Source organism: Apis florea, unplaced genomic scaffold, assembly GCF_048593485.1.
Source record: "Apis florea isolate Af1SG1 unplaced genomic scaffold, ASM4859348v1 contig_3811_pilon, whole genome shotgun sequence".
Taxonomy (NCBI): domain Eukaryota; kingdom Metazoa; phylum Arthropoda; class Insecta; order Hymenoptera; family Apidae; genus Apis; species Apis florea.
The window spans coordinates 878,199-895,962 of NW_028256868.1; the positions used below are offsets into that span (position 1 = coordinate 878,199).

Genomic DNA, 17,764 nt, shown 5'->3' on the forward strand with positions numbered 1-17,764 from the left:
AATTTAGTATGCCATGTGCAGTTAAAATAATATAAAATTTCTTTTATAAAAACAATATTGAAATGATTGGCATATATGTAGAAAAATATTTAACATATTTAGTTCATTTATAAATTATATTAGTCATCCAATGTGTGATATACTTAACAAAAATTTTTGAACAAGGACACTCCATATACATAATCACTATTGTACATACAAGTACATATTGAATAGTTATTGTTTGCTTAACAATGTAATAATGATTAATACATTCCTTTATATTGATTATGTAAAGTATGTAATTTTTTTGAAATTTTAAATGCATGAGTGCCCTAGAATAATTTTGTATTTACTTAAGATGTTAATAGATGATCAAAATATTGGATATTATATCAATATATTTCTTTTCTATTTTCTATTATTTGGATAGAAAGTAAAAATGAAATTAATTTATAAAATCCTTTATTTTGATTTATATTCCGTATCTTCGTAATTGCTAAAAAAATCGACCTAAATTTGATTTTGTATTGATATGTGCATGTTAATTGATTTTGTAACAAACAACTAACATATGATTTAGATTAAATTTACAAATGCTAATCAAAACTCATTTACATGTTGCATATATTCTACGCCGTTTTATGGAATCAAAATAATCCGTTTATTTTTTTGATCTCATAGAATATAAAATATAAGAAAAGAACAAATTTTTATTTCAAAACTGTTTTTATAGTAATATCTTGAATAATAATCAGTATTGTAGAATATGTCTTAATGTATATAAACATTGTGGAAAAGAAAAAAGAAGAAAAGAAACTTTGAAGAAGTATTTTTTTAATCATTTTTGTATAATTTTTAAAATATCATTGCTTTACATAAATCTTATATTAAAATCTTATATCTTAATATACTTTTTTATCAATTTGAAAAATATTTTAAAATTTCTTTTTATTAATCAAATTTTTTTAAAATTAATTAATTATAAAAAATATATTTAAATATTAAAAAAAAATATTGAATATAATAAATTAGTTCTTGTATACATCAATTCATTAGTTGTATTTATACTTTTTCAAAGTTCAACTTGTGAAATCTTATATATGATAAAAAATAATTAAACAGTTGACTGAAATATTTATGATGTTATTGAAGAACCTATAAAATATTTCATGGATATGCCTTTCTATGTTGTACAAAGATATATTGCGGTGCTAGTATCATGTACTTAATACATTAAGAGAGATAAAAAAGTTGAAAATGCTTCCAAAATAATTGAAAAATATTTAATGAAATCTTAGAATGCTAATTACCAATATTCTCTTTCTCTCTTTCTCTCTTGTTGATAGTAATTAATAATAAATTACTTATCAAGTATAATATTAGACAACTATAAATTATGAATGGTGTAATGGCGTTCAACCGTCGTCAGTGCTAGTCTAAGCTATATTTATTTTTTATATAAGTTCTTTACCTGAAAATAAGAAAAATCCAGTTTTATATTTCATCAAAGTCCATTTATAGATTATATGTTTTGTTGATTAGAAATAACATATATAAAGAAACATTGTTCAGAATATAAATGATACAATTTCATATTTGCAATAAATGCTCTAAATCATATGTTATAAAACTTAATTTATAAATAAAAAATCATTATTTTTTTAAATAATTAAATTTCTTTATTTAAATGATGTAATATGAAAACTATTGTTATTTTGAATATATTTCTTTCATATAAACTTAAAATGTAAATATTTTCTTGTTGAAATTATGCTTGCTGCTTATAAATAATTTGTACAATGATTGACCAAGAAGATAATTATGAAACAAGCATATTTTTTATGTACACAAAATACTTACTGTGGTATCTCATTTATTATATATATTTACATTTATTTGTTGCAAAATATGATAAACAATTCTAATATTTTTAATTAAATTTTTTTAATTAAATATTTGAAAATTATTGATATTGAAGAATTTATTATAGTTTTATTAGAAATTTTTGATTATTCAATATTTATATATAATTTTGTGTCAGTATTGTTTTGTAATATCTGAACTTATAAGACGTAGAATGTACTGCAACCCGTAAATCCGTAATTACTGATGATTTATTTAAATTTTAAATTACTCTGTAGTTATAAGAATATTACTAATAAGCTAAGTGCAATGTGTTCCACGTGTATTTAAGTAACAAGTGACTGCTTTGGTGTGCGCCTTAAAATAATGTAATGCAGAATCCAAAGCTTGAGGAAGGAATCTTCGATGTAATATAACTCTAACAGTTGTACGAAGATGTAGAAATTTCAAAGAACTTTCTGCGATGGATATAGTTTGCCAAACAAAGATATATTGGACACTGCATGATCAGTAATATATATAAAACAATAAAAAATTAAATGATACAATATCATAAAAAAAATATCAAATTTATTATACAAAATTATAAAAAAAAATAATTTCGTTAAAAAAAATGCAATAAAAAATATTGTATTCGATTTTTTACTTAACAAATTTAAATGTAATAAAATGAAAATTGAATGGGAAATGTATTAATGCGGTGTCTGATTTGCACTAAAAATTCATGTATTTTTCCAAGCATTGTACATTATTCTATAAATATTAATTATATAAATTATAAATAGTAATTGGAGTATATATTATATTATTTACTATAATTATTGTAACATTAAAGCATCACAAATTGTAGATGATGCCTTATTATTATTATTAATAAATCATTTAAAATAATAGCAAAAATATATATAAATATCTTTTTTTTATTGTATTTTTATAGTAGAAAATGCCTTTGAATATTAAAAAATGATTTTCTATTGTCTAAACAAAAAAGAAATTCAATGAAATACTTTTAATTTTTTTATAGTAATGAATGAAAAATAAAATTATTGTTTTAATGCAAGTTTATTATTATTTTATTAAATAAGATGTTGTTTAAATATATATAATATTACAGTATTATATCATTAAATATGGATTTTCATGCTTGCAATTGCAAAAATGTAACAATTACAGAAGGAATATTTGGAGAAATTTGGATTGGTAAACTGATTAATGAGATTTTTATTTCAATAAAACTAATATAATATAACATTTAAATTAATAATAGATTATTGTAATTAGATGATAAAGATCAAATTTTGTCTGATGTTATACCAAAAACGATAAAATCATATACTATGGTGAATACTAATCGAATGGAAATTGTTGTTATTACTTGGGGTGCTACAATTGTATCTTTAAAATGTCCAGATAAATATGGATATTCTGCTGATATTGTTCTTGGCTTTGATAATATAAAAGGTATAATTTTATTATTGACTTTTGAATTCTATTATTATAATAATAACAATAATAATAATATTAAATAGTTATATTAAATAGTAATAATATTAAATAATATTAAATAGTAACCATAATTAAAATATAATTATTACAGGATATACAAATCCTGTAACAAATCCATTTATTGGTTGTATATTAGGCAGATGTGCAAATCGTATTAAAAATGGACATATTACTATTAGAGGCAGAGATTATGAATTAACAAAAAATGATTTTAATGGAAAACATCATTTACATGGAGGAGTATTAATTAATTACATTATATACAGTATATAAATAAAAGCAATAATGATTTTATTATTTGTATATTTTCATTAGACAAATGGATTTGGTCGTAAAATTTGGGATTCATACATTGCTGGATGTTCAGTTGTTATGAGCTATTTAAGTCAAGATGGTGAAGAAGGCTATCCAGGTGCAGTGTTAACTACAATAAGATTTAAATTGACTTCAGATAATAAGCTTGATATATGTATGAGAACAACAACTTCAAAACCAACAATAGTGAATTTATCACATGGATCTATGTTTAATTTAGCTGGACATGTAAGTAATATTTTCTTAAACATATATTTAGTTAAATAAATAAAATATAATAGGATTCTGGAGAAGCTGAATTGAGAAAACATAAAGTACTACTGAATTGTGATCGATGGACATTTGCCGATTACACAGATCCAATTCCAACAGGTGCTATACGTGGTGTTGGTGGAACAGTAATGGATTTTCGAATACCTAGAATTTTAGGAGAATATATGGAAAAGGTATAAAATTATAATTTTTTTATAATATTATAATGAATAATAATAATATTAATAATATTAAATGAATAATATATAAATAATATTTTTAAAATAATATCAAATCTTATTTATTATTTATAAAATATTATTTTTAAATCTTATTTTTCAATTTTATCAGGTACCACCTGGAGAAGGTTACGATCATAATTTGTGTGTTACAAAAAGTGGACAATCTGGTAGCTCATTTGTAGCCAAAGTATGGCATGTAAAAAGTGGACGGTACATATAAATCAAATATATTAATTATTTATTAAATATATTTTTTAAATATTGATGTTTATTGATATTTAGTGCTTTAGAAATTTATTCAGATCAACGTGGAGTACAATTTTATACTGGAGGTCGTTTACCACCTCAAATTAGTTCAGAACTTTTACCTACATATGAATTATTAGAAGTAAATTAATATTTTAATTAATTATCATTTCATTTTATTCACTTAAATATTATAAAATTAATTTAATAATATTATGTAGGATATTGGAGAAATTGAAGAAAATGATGAACTATATAAAAGTGATTATGAAGATGATGAAGAAGAAATAAAAGTTGAAAAGCAATATAAAAAGATAATAACTGTGCCTAAAAAAATAGAATTTATTTTGGGAAAACATGGAGCTCAATATAAAAAATATAGTGCTTTCAGTATCCAACCACAAAATTATCCTAGTGCAATCCATTATGTGAGTATTTTTTGCAAATAATTTTTCTTAGATAAGAATTAATATATGAAACAAATTGTTTCAGTCACATTTTCCGTGTTCTATATTATATCCTGGTCAAGTTTATTATCATGATTTGACATATAAATTTGAAGTGCATCTTGCAAATTATATGTAATATAGTCAAATCTTTATATTTGTATTAATTCTTATTGTTTTATAAATTTTATATAATTTAAATGTTCTTCAAAAATATTTGTAATAAAATTTTTTTCTAAAATGTAATATTAATATTATATAGCTAATAATATATAAAGTATATTATTTATATTATATATTTATTATTATGTTTAAATATTTTTATTTTTATTTGCCATTTTTTTTATCAAAATTAATTTTCTTCTTATTAAAAAATTTAGCTAAATTGCCAATCATGCCACCAAAAGTTTTGTGAATCATTAATGTACGTTGAATCCAATGTGGAAGTACTTTAGTTTTATGAATATATCGTTTATCTAATAATATTACTGTTGAATAATCATTAATATGTCGAATAGCTCTTCCAATACATTGGTTTACTGCTTTCATGCATGAATTTTCATAGAAGTTTTGGCCAGCATCTGGTTTCTAATAAAAAAAAAAGAAAAAGAAAATATAAATTGAAAAATAAATATGTATAATATTAATCAAGATTCTTTATTATAAAAAAGAAATAAAATAAAAATACATACAATATTTTCATTTAAATATTTCATTTTCTCTTGTAATTCTAATGATTTGATATTAGGATAAGGCATTCCTACAACTATAATACATCTTCCTAAATCATCAGAAAAGTTTAATCCTTCACTTAATTTACCTCCAACCACACTAAATAATAATGATCCATTTTGTGAGTTTTGTGGTTGTTTTATATAAAATGAATATTGTTCCAAAATTTTATTTACCTATAATAATTAATTATTTATTTTAAATTGTGATTTACATAAAAATCATACAAAAAAAAGTTTCAACAGTACCTGAGAAGCTAATTTTGGTTCTCGAAGAATATGTTTCTTTAAAGAAAGTTTTGCAATAATACCAGATTTTTCTAAATGTTTGTATACAAGTTCTTCAAAATTATAGGAAGGTAAAAATACTACAATACCAGCTGGTATGATATTACTTAAATTGAGTAATGTTCTTCCTAGTTCATCCAACTATTTTTTTTATAAAATATTTTATTTATTATTATATTATTATTATATATATTATATTTTATATAAATTTAATATATAATTTATATCATTAAAAAAATAAATAAATTTTTAATTAATATAAATAGTATTTATATATAATTTTATTATATAACATATAATATAATTTTATAATAAAATTATTATTTAAATAAATTTTTATATTTACCAATTTCGTATTTTCTCGATTTTGAAAATTAAATTCAAATTCAATACCAGTTGGACCATGAGTTATAATATTGCATATTATATTTTCTTCGGGAATTACATGATCACATGAAAATGTAATAATTCTTTCAGGTGCAGCGCCTGCTGCTATAAATAATTGTTCTATAAATTCATTCATTGGTGCCATTGTTCCACCAGCTAATATTACAGCTCTAGCATCTCGAACTATTAATAATTAAAATAATATCAAAAAAAGAAATTTTATATAAAATAATTATAAAAATAATTATATCAAAAGTTAGATTTAAATATCATAATTGAAATAAATTATAAGCTAAATTTATCAATATACCAATATCATGAAAATGTATTGCTGGATTTAATAAAAGAAATTTCATAATACTTTGTCCAACAGTTGGACCAGGAATAACAGATATGCGTCCATCACTAGAACAGTTTTGTAAACATTCTAAAAAATTTACAATTGCTATTATTGGATTATTTGATTGTTCTTCATTTGATTCAATGTTTGTTATTACATCAGACTCTATATCTTTAGTTTTAATTGAATTTAAAAATTGCTTTATACCACATGTTTTTGTATTATAGTCATGAATTTTTAAATTTGTATCATATTGTTCTATGAATCCTTGTAATTTATGACATAATTGAGAATTCTTAATAAACTTCAATAATTCAAATATATTTACTGTGTCAATTTCTGTCATTATTTCTTCTATTTTATATAATTTGGGAGATATTTTTACATCTATAAAATCATCAGGATTTGATTTTGTGGTAGCTCCCAAAACTGTTAAAAGTTTTCTCAAACAAAAATTTAATTGAGATAAGCTTAAAACATTTTTAGCTGAGAATAAATTTTGAAACCTAAAACAAATATCTTTCTAAATATATTAATAAAATTTTGTAGTAATATTAATAATAATATTAATATTACTAATAATAATATTAGTTATCAAAATAAAATATATTTACCTTTTTTGATATTGACAGAGTTGGCTATAACAATGCAATAGATTTCTACCTGTAATTACAACACTATGCATTTTTTCAATAGCCTCAAGTAAATTATGAGCTTCATCAATTATTAATACATTGCCTTTCAAATTGATTCCCAAACTAATTCTAGTGTTTTTATGTAATATGGAATTATATGGTACTAATATTAATTGGCTATATGGAATAGCTTTTCTTGATGCATAATATGTACAGGTTTTAAGACTTTCTCCTTTTTGAACAATTTCTTCAATATCTTGAATTTGTATTAAAATTTCACCTAAAAGTAGATCTTGATTTCCTGGTATAAAGGGACAATTAATTGCTATTTTCCTTCTTTTAAGATCTTTTTCATCTTTAACAGTTGTTTTTTTTCTTTGCAATTGTAAACAACATTCATTAATTAAATTCAAATGTTTTAATTTTTTTACATTTTTATTAACACAATAATTTTGTCTAAAATTATTAAGTAAATTAATTTTTTAGGAAACTTATTTTATTTTTATAAAGTAATACTTATATATATACATATATATATATAAAATACCTAGATGTTAATGTTACTACAGATATATTTTTTGAATAAGGACTCTTTTTGAGTTCTTCTATAAATTGAGATAATTGAGAATGAGTTCTAGAACAAAAGAAAATTTTTGTATTTTCATAAACTTCTTCTTTATCTTCATCTTCAGAATTTTCTAAATATTGCATATCTTCTAAAAGTAATTCTTCTTCAATTTTTTCATTTTCATCATTTTTATCAATTAAATTATCTATTTCATCTTTGTCTTTTATCGAATTTATCATATTTTTATTACATGAATTTTTTTTATTATACATATTTCTAGATATCTCTTTCAATGTATTCTTTCTTTGTTCATATTGAAAGATATTGTTTAATTTTGTTTGTAATATTTGTCGTTTGCTATTTAATTCTATCTGTTGACTTTGTACAAAAAACCAATTAATAGAAGAATTATTATATTGTTTAATTTGTTGATCAAGTTCAGAAATTGCAGTTGTTAATTGATTTCTTTGTTGTTCTTCATAGTCAAGTAACCACTTTAGAGCACCACAAATAATAGACATAGATTTACCAGTACCAGTTGGACTTTCAAAAATTCCTAATTTAGCATTTTCTAAACATTTATATAATTCTTTCATAAACTGATTTTGTATCAAGTATGGAGAAAAGGGAAAAGGAAATTCTTCAATAGATTGCATATTATTTTGTGTAAATAAGATAAAATTTTATATTAGAAAACTATTCCTGAAATTGAATATATGCTACTTTTTTTTACAATATTTAAATTATATATGTAATATAAAAATTCCTTGATACAATATTAATATGAAATATTATGTATTTGACACAAGTACATATACATGCATTAGCATTTTTAAATTAAATCATATAACAATAGTATACTATGAAGTAAGTAAATATCGAATTAGAATTAGATTAAAAATCAAACTTCACGCGTATACAAAATTTATGAATAAATATTGATAATTCCTACACATAAGAATGACAAATTTAATAAATTATCTGGTATATATATAATATATGAAATTATTTAAAATTAAAAAAAATATTTTAAAATATTTTAATTTTTAGGTTACGATATTCTATTGATATCACGATAGAATAAATAAGAAACGATTTATATTAATAAGAAATATCTATTGAAGAATCACGTGTTCAAGAATAATTAAAAGATATAAAATGATTATTCGAAAAAAAATTTGGCCTCGTACATTGAGTGATTTTTTTTCTATGACTTTTATATTAACAATTGTGCCAATAATATATTGGTTTGAATTATGGGTAGTGTTACCAGCAATATATGAATATGGATCATTACCATATATTTTGCATTTCTTTTTTGGAAATTTTATTATGCTAAATATAGTCGGAAATTTTACATATATAGTTTTTTGTGATACTAGTACCAGAAGAGATATTATGCCAATAAGTGCTGCAAATACAAAAAATGGATGGAGATTGTGTGCTTTATGTGAAACTCTAGCACCTCCTCGTTCATGGCATTGTTCTATATGTAATATTTGTATTTTAAAAAGAGATCATCATTGTATTTTTACTGGATGTTGCATTGGTCATTTTAATCATAGATATTTTATTATGTTTCTTCTATATTTATTTATAGCAACAATATATAGTTTTTGTTATAATAATTTGTTTATTTGGAATAGAATACATTTTGAATTTCCTATGTCACTTATTAAAATTATTTTTCCTATAGCAATATTTATTTTTGGATTTGATGGTTCTATAAATCAATTTTATTTGATTTTATATATTATATCTGCAGTAGGAATGTTATACACTGGAGTTTTGTGGATTTATCATATTTGTTTAGTGTTTAAAGGTAATGTAGCTAATGAGAATAATAAGAAAATACACATATATGATTTAGGTTGGAAGCAAAATATAAAGGAAGTATTAGGTGACCGATGGTATCTTACATGGATACTTCCTTATATAAAATCTCAATTACCACATAATGGTGTAATATGGGATACATCAAACTCATGGTTTTATACAAATTCTAAATGGAAATAAATATAGATTGTATAAATATTTTATAAATATTTCATAAATATTTTATATTTTTAAATTATAATTATAAAAAAATTAATAAATTTATAAGCACAAATTTGTTACTTTTCTCTCTTATTAATTAATCTTTATTATATATATTACAACATATTATTAAATGTAATATAATACATTTAAAAATATATTAAAACAAATTAGAAATCATATAGTTTATAATTTTTATCATAATAAAAACTATAATATTAGTTTTCATTTTCGTTGAAAAATTGTAAAAATCTAAAAAAATATTAGAATAAATATATTTTATCAAAATATTGAGTTCGATTTTAATATTTATACATAAAAATTTAATTCAGTTTATCTAACAATTGTCAATCTTACATATATTAGGAAATTTTTATCATTGTAATAATTTGTATTAAACATAATGTAATTTATATTAATGTATATTGTACATTGGTAAGACTAGTTTTAAAAGCATTGATATTATATAATGTTACATAAATGTTATTTAAATAAGTTTTACTATATATTTTTTAATTTAATATAATAATAATTAAATGTATATTTTATATTGAGTCTTAGAATTTGTATTTATTAATAAATTGTAAAGAAAATTATGTCATATAAAGAAAAAATAATCTCATTATAAAATTTTATACATTAAGCTTAAATAGTTATCACAATGTCTTTTCCATTCTAATATATAATCTCAAATACATTATATTTTATATATAATGTATTATAAACAATATGTATTACTAATTAATATATAATAAACATGTATTATAATATTTATGAATTATAATTTTAGTTATTACTATTTCAAACAGTAATTAAAACCATATATCTATTGATATTATATTTTTGTAAAAAAAATTATATAATTATGGAAATAATATATGTACAATGTTTATAATACACTTTCTTTCTACTTTCACAATTTTCTTATTAATTTTTTAAAAATGTATTTTTCTTAAATTTTAAATATTTTAATTAACAAAAATAAAAATCACATTTTGCAAATAAACTAACATAATTTCGTTTTCTATAAGTTCTTTTGACTGCAAATTTTATGCATACTAATATAAGAATAATAGCAGATGCAACATATAACACAACACAAATACTTATGTCAAAAATTGTAAAATCCCATCCAATTTTCTTATTATTTGTATATTTATTTAATACAAGTCTTTCTTGTCTTATTTTCATCTTATTATCATCATCTTTTTGTGTATTAACTGAATTATAATAATTTATTTTTTTATAACTATATTTTGTTTTAAGATAATGTAAAACATTTTCTTCATTCCAAGTATTATTTTCATATTTACAACTTGGACAATATTTTTTTGCTGGATATTGAATTTTTTTATATTCTGGATCTTCTGTATTATCACCTGATAGTCTTGCATTTACTTCATTATGAGCGGACCATAACCACAAAATACTATCATTAATATTTGATACTTCAAACATTTTGTTTTTTGAAGCCATTTGAACAAAATGTTGAGAACAATCAGCACAACCAAAAAAATATTGTATATATCCATACATTGCTTCTAATATTTTTCTTGGTTCATGTTTGGCATCTTTATTTAGAATAGCAAAGTTAACTGTTAACATATGAAACATTGTCCAAAGACCACAAGGATATCCACGATATTCTTCTTTACTTCCTTTGCATCCAATCCATTTTGATGGTCCAGAGTATATGGGTGACATTTCTTCTTCTATAGATTTTACTATTTGACTAAATTCTTCTCCAGATATATTACTTCTTTTTAGAATAATATCTCTAATAGTTTCTAAAAAAATGTTACCATATTTTAAAGGAAAATATTCAGTTAATACATTTAAATATTTTTTTAATGCATCCATTTTTTTATCTTTTATCATTTTATGTAATGGAATTTCATGAAAAATTGAATATTTTAATGTATTTTCCAAATCAAGCTGATATAAATAGTCTCCATTTATTTCAGTATTTTTTTGTTGCTGTTCTATTGCTTGTAATTGTTTTGGAGTGCTAATATTTAATTTATGATTTTCATTTTTTATTGAATGATTTTTGAAAACATTTTGTTCATGAATAATTTCTCCTTTAGAAGTTATAAATTCTTTAATAACATTATAAATACCTTCCCTTGTAGGTATTCTAATTTTAAGATTTTTTTGTGTTTCATTACGACTTAAAACTATTAGACTTGGAAAATTTGTGATTTTATTTGTTTCGCATAATAATTCATTATCAGATAATGCTCTTCTTATTTGTAATATTTTAATTTTATGCATATCTAGTATAACTTCTGCACCCAAATGTGAATCTGTTTTTTCAAATAGTAAAAAGAAATATTTTACTGTATTTGGAATAGCTTTCCATATGTTTGTTGTCTCATAATTTCTATAATATTAAATAAATAATTAATTTATATTTTTCATAAAAAGAAATATAAAAATTAATATAAAAAAGAAGATATTATTATACCTATAAGGTGCTATATTAGGCCATGAAATACCTCTTCCTTCTTGTTGTTCTCTTTCTAATAAATCTATTAAACTATGTCTGAGTTCATTAAGTTTATTATATTTCTCCATTACTAATCCTAATGATGGTGAATGTGCATTTACAGAAAAATATTTAAGCATGGGATAGTGCATAATCTCATATTCTCGACAAATTGGATTATTATCATCATCTGCACAATCTATTGCAGCAACTACTACAATATCTTTCCATGCTAAAAAAATTAAATTAAATTGAAATAATAAATATTAATTTCGCATATAAATTTAAAGATTTTTCATAATTTAGATTTTTTAAAATTACAAAAATACATATTTCTTTATTAGTTAAATTCATGATTGTATACATTTTTTTTATATAATTTTTATTCAATAAAATAACGATATATAATAAAAAATATATTATTTAATAATTATATTAATATAATAAAAAATATCAAAAAATGATAAGATAAGTAATAGATAAGTAATAATATTTCTTCAATACTTCAATCATGTTATAATAATTACTCACCATAAATATCATTAGCAAAATCTTTCCAGATTGGTGCAAATCGAAGACAATAACCACACCAACTATTATAAAATTCGACTAACCAACTTTTTGTATCTTCATAGACGGATGATTTAAAATTAGTGACATTTAAAATAACGACATCATCACTAGTATTATACAATCCTTGTGTAGGTATCTGATTCTGATATAGTTCTTTTGGTACGGCAGCATTACAATTCACTATTATTATACTGATTAACCATAATTTCCATAACAAACTAATATCAAAACGATTCATGTTTTCTTTTCGTAGATCGTACTTCTCCTAGCATAGACATATAACTTGATATTTTTATTAAGGCGCTTTTAATGTACAATGAGTTTTGTAAAAGTTACGTTTTCATGATATGTTTTGACATCATTTACAGAATCGAATTAATGGATCTAAATCACATAATTAAAATCTAATCGAATTTATAATCAGACATGAAATAGACAATTAATATTTGCTTTTCTAATATTTAATTTATTTATGGAATTGTTACCAATATAAACATAAATACATAATAAAATAAATTATTTTTAAAATAAAACTGTATAAATACAATTCTATGAAAATAATGAAAATAAGCAATCATATAATAAAAACTAACAGTGATAAACAATAACATATTTTATATAATGATTAATTTTCACATTAATATTTAGATAGTTAATAGATGAAATTGTATTTGAACATATTTTATTATTTGTTTATTTTCGATAATATAATGAACAATATATAGTAAAATATTGAAATATAACATATGAATAAATGTTATGTATGTTCAAATTTTTTTTCAAAAAAATAATTGTAAATATAATTATATTGATATAATAGCATCTTTTAATTTATCATTAAATTCTTAAAATAATATTTATAAAATATTTTTGTATAATTTATGTTAATATTAAATAAATTACACATATTTTTACTATTAATGTGAAATTTAAATTTATATCAATATATAACGTATTTACAGTATTTTTAAATATCAATCTTCTATAATAAATATTTTTTAAATTATATAAAAATTTTTTAATATGCGCTTAATTTTTATTTTCCTAGTCATGAATTTACATCTACAATTGTGATGCTATTTTTTTTATAAAATTCTGCTAAAAATTGTTATGAATGATATTTGTAAATTATTCATTAACATAATCTTCTGTAAATTCTAAAATAATAAATGTCAGGTAAATAATAATTTGCATTAAAAAAAAAAACCATTGTTTATTAGTTATTTCAATTCGAATTTCCGCTGCTTATTCCTATACAAAGTGAAAACAATAGGATATCACCCTTAAGGATACATAGGAGGTTTTAGGATGGTGGAGGGAATAAGGGCGAAGGTATATATGTTTATTTATTTTATAACACCTAATTACGGATATATCATTTAACCAAATCAACTGATAAAGAATATGATCAGTATAAACCTTGGAGCAGCTTACGCTCTTTCCTACTCATAAAAGATTTCGATGTTTCTTGAATATTTTCTGAAACGTTCGACCAGTTTCACCCCCAACCATTGGCTTGTCCAGATCGGGGGCCTGATGATCAACGATTTCTTACTGTCTTGAGGCTTGCAGTTCTTCTAGGCTTGAGACTTCTCAGCCGGTAAGGAATGTGATTCGGATCATATTCTTTGTCACAAGCGCGAAAAACCTTCAGATCTTCGAAATTCGAGCAAGACAAACATCTTCAGATATCTTGTCTTCAACTTTTCAAAACTTTCATTTTTTCAGAGTGAAACTTCAAACTTCCCTCTATCATCCAATACCTCTTGATTCAAAACCTTATAAACAAACAAACAGGTTAGAGAACATACTTCTATTTTTAATTTTATTTTTTGTTTTGTTTCGTTCTTTTCTGTATGTGTTTCGTTCTTTCCACTTTTTTCTTTTTTTTTTTTATATAAACATTTAGGAATACCACATTTATATCACATTTTAGTGATACTTAAAATCCGAATGGCTGGAATATAATTTTTAAGCAAATAATTAAAGTCAAAGAAAAATGGAAACAATTATATTCCAACCTTCACATATCAGTGTCATACCGTTACAATAAATAAACCTTATCTTCATAAAAATTCATCCAGAAAATAATAGAAACATTATGAAAATAAGGTTTTTATCCATTCTAACCTTACTCTTTCATGCAAAGAATATACTATACTCCTTTGCATATTAGGTTATTTCATTAATTGATATTTTACAATATCGTAATTTAAATGCTGTAATTAATTGCATATGATGCAGAACTAGGTAAGGTAAGAATAGTAGTAAGAATGTAGCATTTGCATTTTTTTTGACCCGGTACAGTATTGTTAGAAGAAATTTGAGGTCAAAGGGTCAAGTCACATAAATGGTCTCCCAAACATCTGGCCTCTCGCATCACACTCGTGTCACTTAATATCGACCTGAAATTCATTAAGCAACAAAAACTATGATTGTTTGACCCATGTTACGGGTTACACTTAGTTACTACCGTACGATTTATTGGATGCATTCCTTGATGCTCCTGTCTTCCATTCTTGCTAATTTAACTACTTATTTGTACTTTACTTAAACATTCTTCTTGAAGTAAATATAAGCAGTCTACAAAAATAAGAATCTAAATTAAGAATTTCTATTGTAAGTAAATAATTATATAAATTTGAATAAAAAAAAAGTATTATATTGTATCTAAATTACTTATTTTATTCAATTTGATTTCTTTAAAATTTAAATTAATTTAATATTTATTAATTAGTTAATAATAATAATGATTTTTTTAAAAGAAAAAAGGATATTAATAAAATATATATTTGTATATATTATATACTATGTAAATATTTTTAAAAGATACCTATTTATATAGATTGCTTATATTGGGTTAGATAATAAAACAAAAATTAAACTTACGTGGTGAATAAGAGCGTGATCGAGATCTGTCATAACGACCGCGACGGCGATTGTAGTACGGGCTAGGGGAACGTCGATAGCTTCCTCTATAACTACTGCTTTATGAAAAAAAAAAAAAATTGTATTTTGTATTCTTTCTAAGTTCTTTTTTAAATAAATTATTACTATATTTTTTAATTATTTAAATCAATAAATGAACTTACTCTCTTCTTCTAGGCCCATCCCATCCTCTATCATGTAGATGTGTAGGTTTTCCTAAATATATTCCTGGTGTTGGTGTATGAGCTCGTTGTGTAATTGAATAATCTACCCTCATTCTTCGACCATCAATTTCCATTCCTGCACACTGTTCTTTTGCTACTTTAGCATCTTCAAGTGATTCAAAATATACAAAACAATATCCTTTAGAATGTCCAGTCTAAAATATAAATATTTTTACATTGTTAATGTGTTTTAAGTAAAAATACAGAACTTAAATATAAAATATTTTATTTATATAAAATAAAATGTGACCAGAGCCCTTTAATGTTTTACATTAACTTAATGTATGAACATTCTAAATCTCTGGTATAATTTATTATATTCCCTTTTTAAATTATCAAGGGATAATATTAATGTTATATTTTTCTTTAATTATTGTACATATATTTTAAAATAATAATTATAATATAAATACTATTAAATTACCTTTGCATCAATTACAACTTGTATACGTTCAACAGGACCATATTTGGAAAAGATGTGATGTACTTGCTGTTCGGTTGTAAAAATAGAAAGTCCAAATACACCTAAGCATCTGGAAGGAGAGGGATTTTCCCTGTTTCCAACATGACGTCGTCTAGATGACATTGGACTGCGGGAGTGTGAACGATAAATGGTCCTATCACATTCGCGAGAGTAACGAGAACGGAAGTATGATCGAGATCTGCTTCGGGAATATCGCGCAAACCTGTGAGTAGAACGACTACGGCTGCGACTACGACTGCGACTACTACCACGATGACCTGCACTGGCATATTTGCTGCTACGATAGGACTTTCTTCCTCTTGACACTGAACGGCTTCGTGATCTTGAATATTCTTTTACTGGTCGGTGCGATTCTTTGCGCTCTCGTGATTTACGTGATCTTGAATGTGAACGCGAGTCTCTTAAACCACCATCTGCTGTTCTTGGTCTTCTAGGACTTGCACTACGACTACTACTTCGCTAAAAATAAAATGTTTTATGATATAATTATTAAAAAATTATTTTATTTTTTATTTTTGAAAGTATAAATTAAAATAATAAATAATAAATATGAATAAAACAAAAATTTACATTATTACTATATATTAAAATATATACTTCAAATAAAGAATTTATAAAATTTTTGTTATATTCAAAAGCTTAACCCTTTTTAAACTATATTTAAAATATTATATTTAAGTAACAAATGTATCGTACAAAATTAAAAAAAATTATGATATTAAAATTTTAATAAATTTTCGAATTAAATAACATTTAAAAATAAGAAGAAGTGCATTAAATCATAATATAAACTTATAATATAGTCAAAACGTTGATGGATCGATAATGGCTGTAACTAGCCGCATGTCGTTATGATGATGAAGTATATAAAATTATATATAAAATTACTATTTAAGAAAGAAAATTAAAAGAATTACCTCAATGTCACTCATTATGGAACTTTAAATATGAGTAAATAGAATAAATGTAGCAAAAACCAATTAAACGTTCGGAACAATGCGCTGTGGCGTCAGTATGCAAAAATGGCGTACAATCTTTGGACCGTTTCAGCGGGTAACAGCCGGAAATGATGATTCCAGGTGGTATACAAATGCGAAACATACTAACATCCGGTGTTGCCGGAGAAACGAAGATAAAAATTGAAAATGGCGATATATTTCCCGAAAGGCGCCAATTTAAATATAAACAATATTATAAATTGCTATATTATGCTAACATAAAAATTTGTT

At 22.5% G+C, this 17,764-nt stretch overlaps 5 protein-coding genes and 1 long non-coding RNA gene across 19 annotated transcripts; 2 read left to right on the forward strand and 4 right to left on the reverse strand.

The window, feature by feature from the left end:
* Window positions 1–619: 619 nt before the first annotated feature.
* On the reverse strand, window positions 620–2,561 carry LOC147656099 (uncharacterized). Its single transcript, XR_015295049.1, has 2 exons — window positions 1,843–2,561; window positions 620–1,453 (listed from the first exon to the last, which is right to left on the reverse strand). It is a non-coding gene; the product is annotated as an uncharacterized LOC147656099 (long non-coding RNA).
* On the forward strand, window positions 2,515–5,098 carry LOC100863760 (galactose mutarotase). The gene is made up of 9 exons (XM_003692201.4): window positions 2,515–3,045; window positions 3,127–3,306; window positions 3,443–3,591; window positions 3,667–3,894; window positions 3,948–4,112; window positions 4,270–4,370; window positions 4,443–4,548; window positions 4,628–4,834; window positions 4,899–5,098. The coding sequence occupies exons 1-9, from the start codon at window positions 2,976–2,978 to the stop codon at window positions 4,989–4,991; spliced, it is 1,299 nt and encodes a 432-aa protein (XP_003692249.2). The 5' UTR covers window positions 2,515–2,975; the 3' UTR covers window positions 4,992–5,098.
* Window positions 4,729–8,701, reverse strand: LOC100863641 (ATP-dependent DNA helicase DDX11). Of its 3 annotated transcripts, none has more exons than XM_003692200.4 (7): window positions 7,781–8,701; window positions 7,213–7,689; window positions 6,569–7,104; window positions 6,218–6,441; window positions 5,833–6,012; window positions 5,545–5,760; window positions 4,729–5,440 (listed from the first exon to the last, which is right to left on the reverse strand). In XM_003692200.4, exons 1-7 carry the CDS (start codon window positions 8,455–8,457, stop codon window positions 5,180–5,182), a joined length of 2,571 nt encoding a protein of 856 aa, XP_003692248.1. In that variant the 5' UTR covers window positions 8,458–8,701; the 3' UTR covers window positions 4,729–5,179. The 3 variants fall into 3 exon arrangements, 2 of the variants coding, with proteins under 2 accessions (XP_003692248.1, XP_086773106.1); XR_015295048.1 differs by having other exon boundaries at window positions 5,302–5,440; window positions 5,545–5,683; window positions 7,781–8,642; XM_086916980.1 differs by lacking the exon at window positions 4,729–5,440 and having other exon boundaries at window positions 5,491–5,683; window positions 7,781–8,642.
* A 251-nt stretch (window positions 8,702–8,952) lies between these two features.
* LOC100864305 (putative palmitoyltransferase ZDHHC24) lies at window positions 8,953–9,911 on the forward strand. Its single transcript, XM_003692206.4, has one exon. The coding sequence runs from the start codon at window positions 8,960–8,962 to the stop codon at window positions 9,815–9,817; it is 858 nt and encodes a 285-aa protein (XP_003692254.1). The 5' UTR covers window positions 8,953–8,959; the 3' UTR covers window positions 9,818–9,911.
* Window positions 9,912–10,661: 750 nt separating this feature from the next.
* On the reverse strand, window positions 10,662–13,978 carry LOC100870975 (sulfhydryl oxidase 1). Its single transcript, XM_012484424.3, has 3 exons — window positions 12,858–13,978; window positions 12,306–12,558; window positions 10,662–12,221 (listed from the first exon to the last, which is right to left on the reverse strand). Exons 1-3 carry the CDS (start codon window positions 13,135–13,137, stop codon window positions 10,811–10,813), a joined length of 1,944 nt encoding a protein of 647 aa, XP_012339878.2. The 5' UTR covers window positions 13,138–13,978; the 3' UTR covers window positions 10,662–10,810.
* Window positions 13,979–14,092: 114 nt separating this feature from the next.
* tra2 (transformer 2) lies at window positions 14,093–17,623 on the reverse strand. Of its 12 annotated transcripts, none has more exons than XM_012484483.3 (6): window positions 17,453–17,616; window positions 16,738–16,994; window positions 16,476–16,641; window positions 15,992–16,206; window positions 15,789–15,883; window positions 14,093–15,304 (listed from the first exon to the last, which is right to left on the reverse strand). In XM_012484483.3, exons 1-6 carry the CDS (start codon window positions 17,465–17,467, stop codon window positions 15,294–15,296), a joined length of 759 nt encoding a protein of 252 aa, XP_012339937.1. In that variant the 5' UTR covers window positions 17,468–17,616; the 3' UTR covers window positions 14,093–15,293. The 12 variants fall into 12 exon arrangements, with proteins under 12 accessions (XP_012339937.1, XP_031771367.1, XP_031771366.1 ...); XM_031915507.2 differs by having other exon boundaries at window positions 14,093–14,677; window positions 17,453–17,593; XM_031915506.2 differs by having other exon boundaries at window positions 14,093–14,677; window positions 15,789–15,886; window positions 17,453–17,593.
* Window positions 17,624–17,764: the final 141 nt, after the last annotated feature.

What these genes read in the sequence shown, in the direction of transcription:
- LOC100863760 (XM_003692201.4), top strand. Translation starts at nt 2,976, where the DNA reads ATGGATTTTCATGCTTGCAATTGCAAAAATGTAACAATTACAGAAGGA. An exon ending in AACATCATTTACATGGAGGA is followed by an intron (nt 3,592 to 3,666) that starts GTATTAATTAAT and finishes TATTTTCATTAG; the next exon opens with ACAAATGGATTTGGTCGTAA. An exon ending in TGGCATGTAAAAAGTGGACG is followed by an intron (nt 4,371 to 4,442) that starts GTACATATAAAT and finishes ATTGATATTTAG; the next exon opens with TGCTTTAGAAATTTATTCAG.
- LOC100863641 (XM_003692200.4), bottom strand. Translation starts at nt 8,457, where the DNA reads ATGCAATCTATTGAAGAATTTCCTTTTCCCTTTTCTCCATACTTGATA. An exon ending in GTAGTAACATTAACATCTAG is followed by an intron (nt 7,690 to 7,780) that starts GTATTTTATATA and finishes TAATAATTTTAG; the next exon opens with ACAAAATTATTGTGTTAATA. An exon ending in CTCTGTCAATATCAAAAAAG is followed by an intron (nt 7,105 to 7,212) that starts GTAAATATATTT and finishes TATTTGTTTTAG; the next exon opens with GTTTCAAAATTTATTCTCAG.
- LOC100864305 (XM_003692206.4), top strand. Translation starts at nt 8,960, where the DNA reads ATGATTATTCGAAAAAAAATTTGGCCTCGTACATTGAGTGATTTTTTT.
- LOC100870975 (XM_012484424.3), bottom strand. Translation starts at nt 13,137, where the DNA reads ATGAATCGTTTTGATATTAGTTTGTTATGGAAATTATGGTTAATCAGT. An exon ending in TTTTGCTAATGATATTTATG is followed by an intron (nt 12,559 to 12,857) that starts GTGAGTAATTAT and finishes TAATTTTTTTAG; the next exon opens with CATGGAAAGATATTGTAGTA. An exon ending in CCTAATATAGCACCTTATAG is followed by an intron (nt 12,222 to 12,305) that starts GTATAATAATAT and finishes TTAATATTATAG; the next exon opens with AAATTATGAGACAACAAACA.
- tra2 (XM_086916981.1), bottom strand. An exon ending in AAGTTGTAATTGATGCAAAG is followed by an intron (nt 16,207 to 16,475) that starts GTAATTTAATAG and finishes TTTATATTTTAG; the next exon opens with ACTGGACATTCTAAAGGATA. An exon ending in GATGGGCCTAGAAGAAGAGA is followed by an intron (nt 15,887 to 15,991) that starts GTAAGTTCATTT and finishes TTTTTCATAAAG; the next exon opens with CAGTAGTTATAGAGGAAGCT.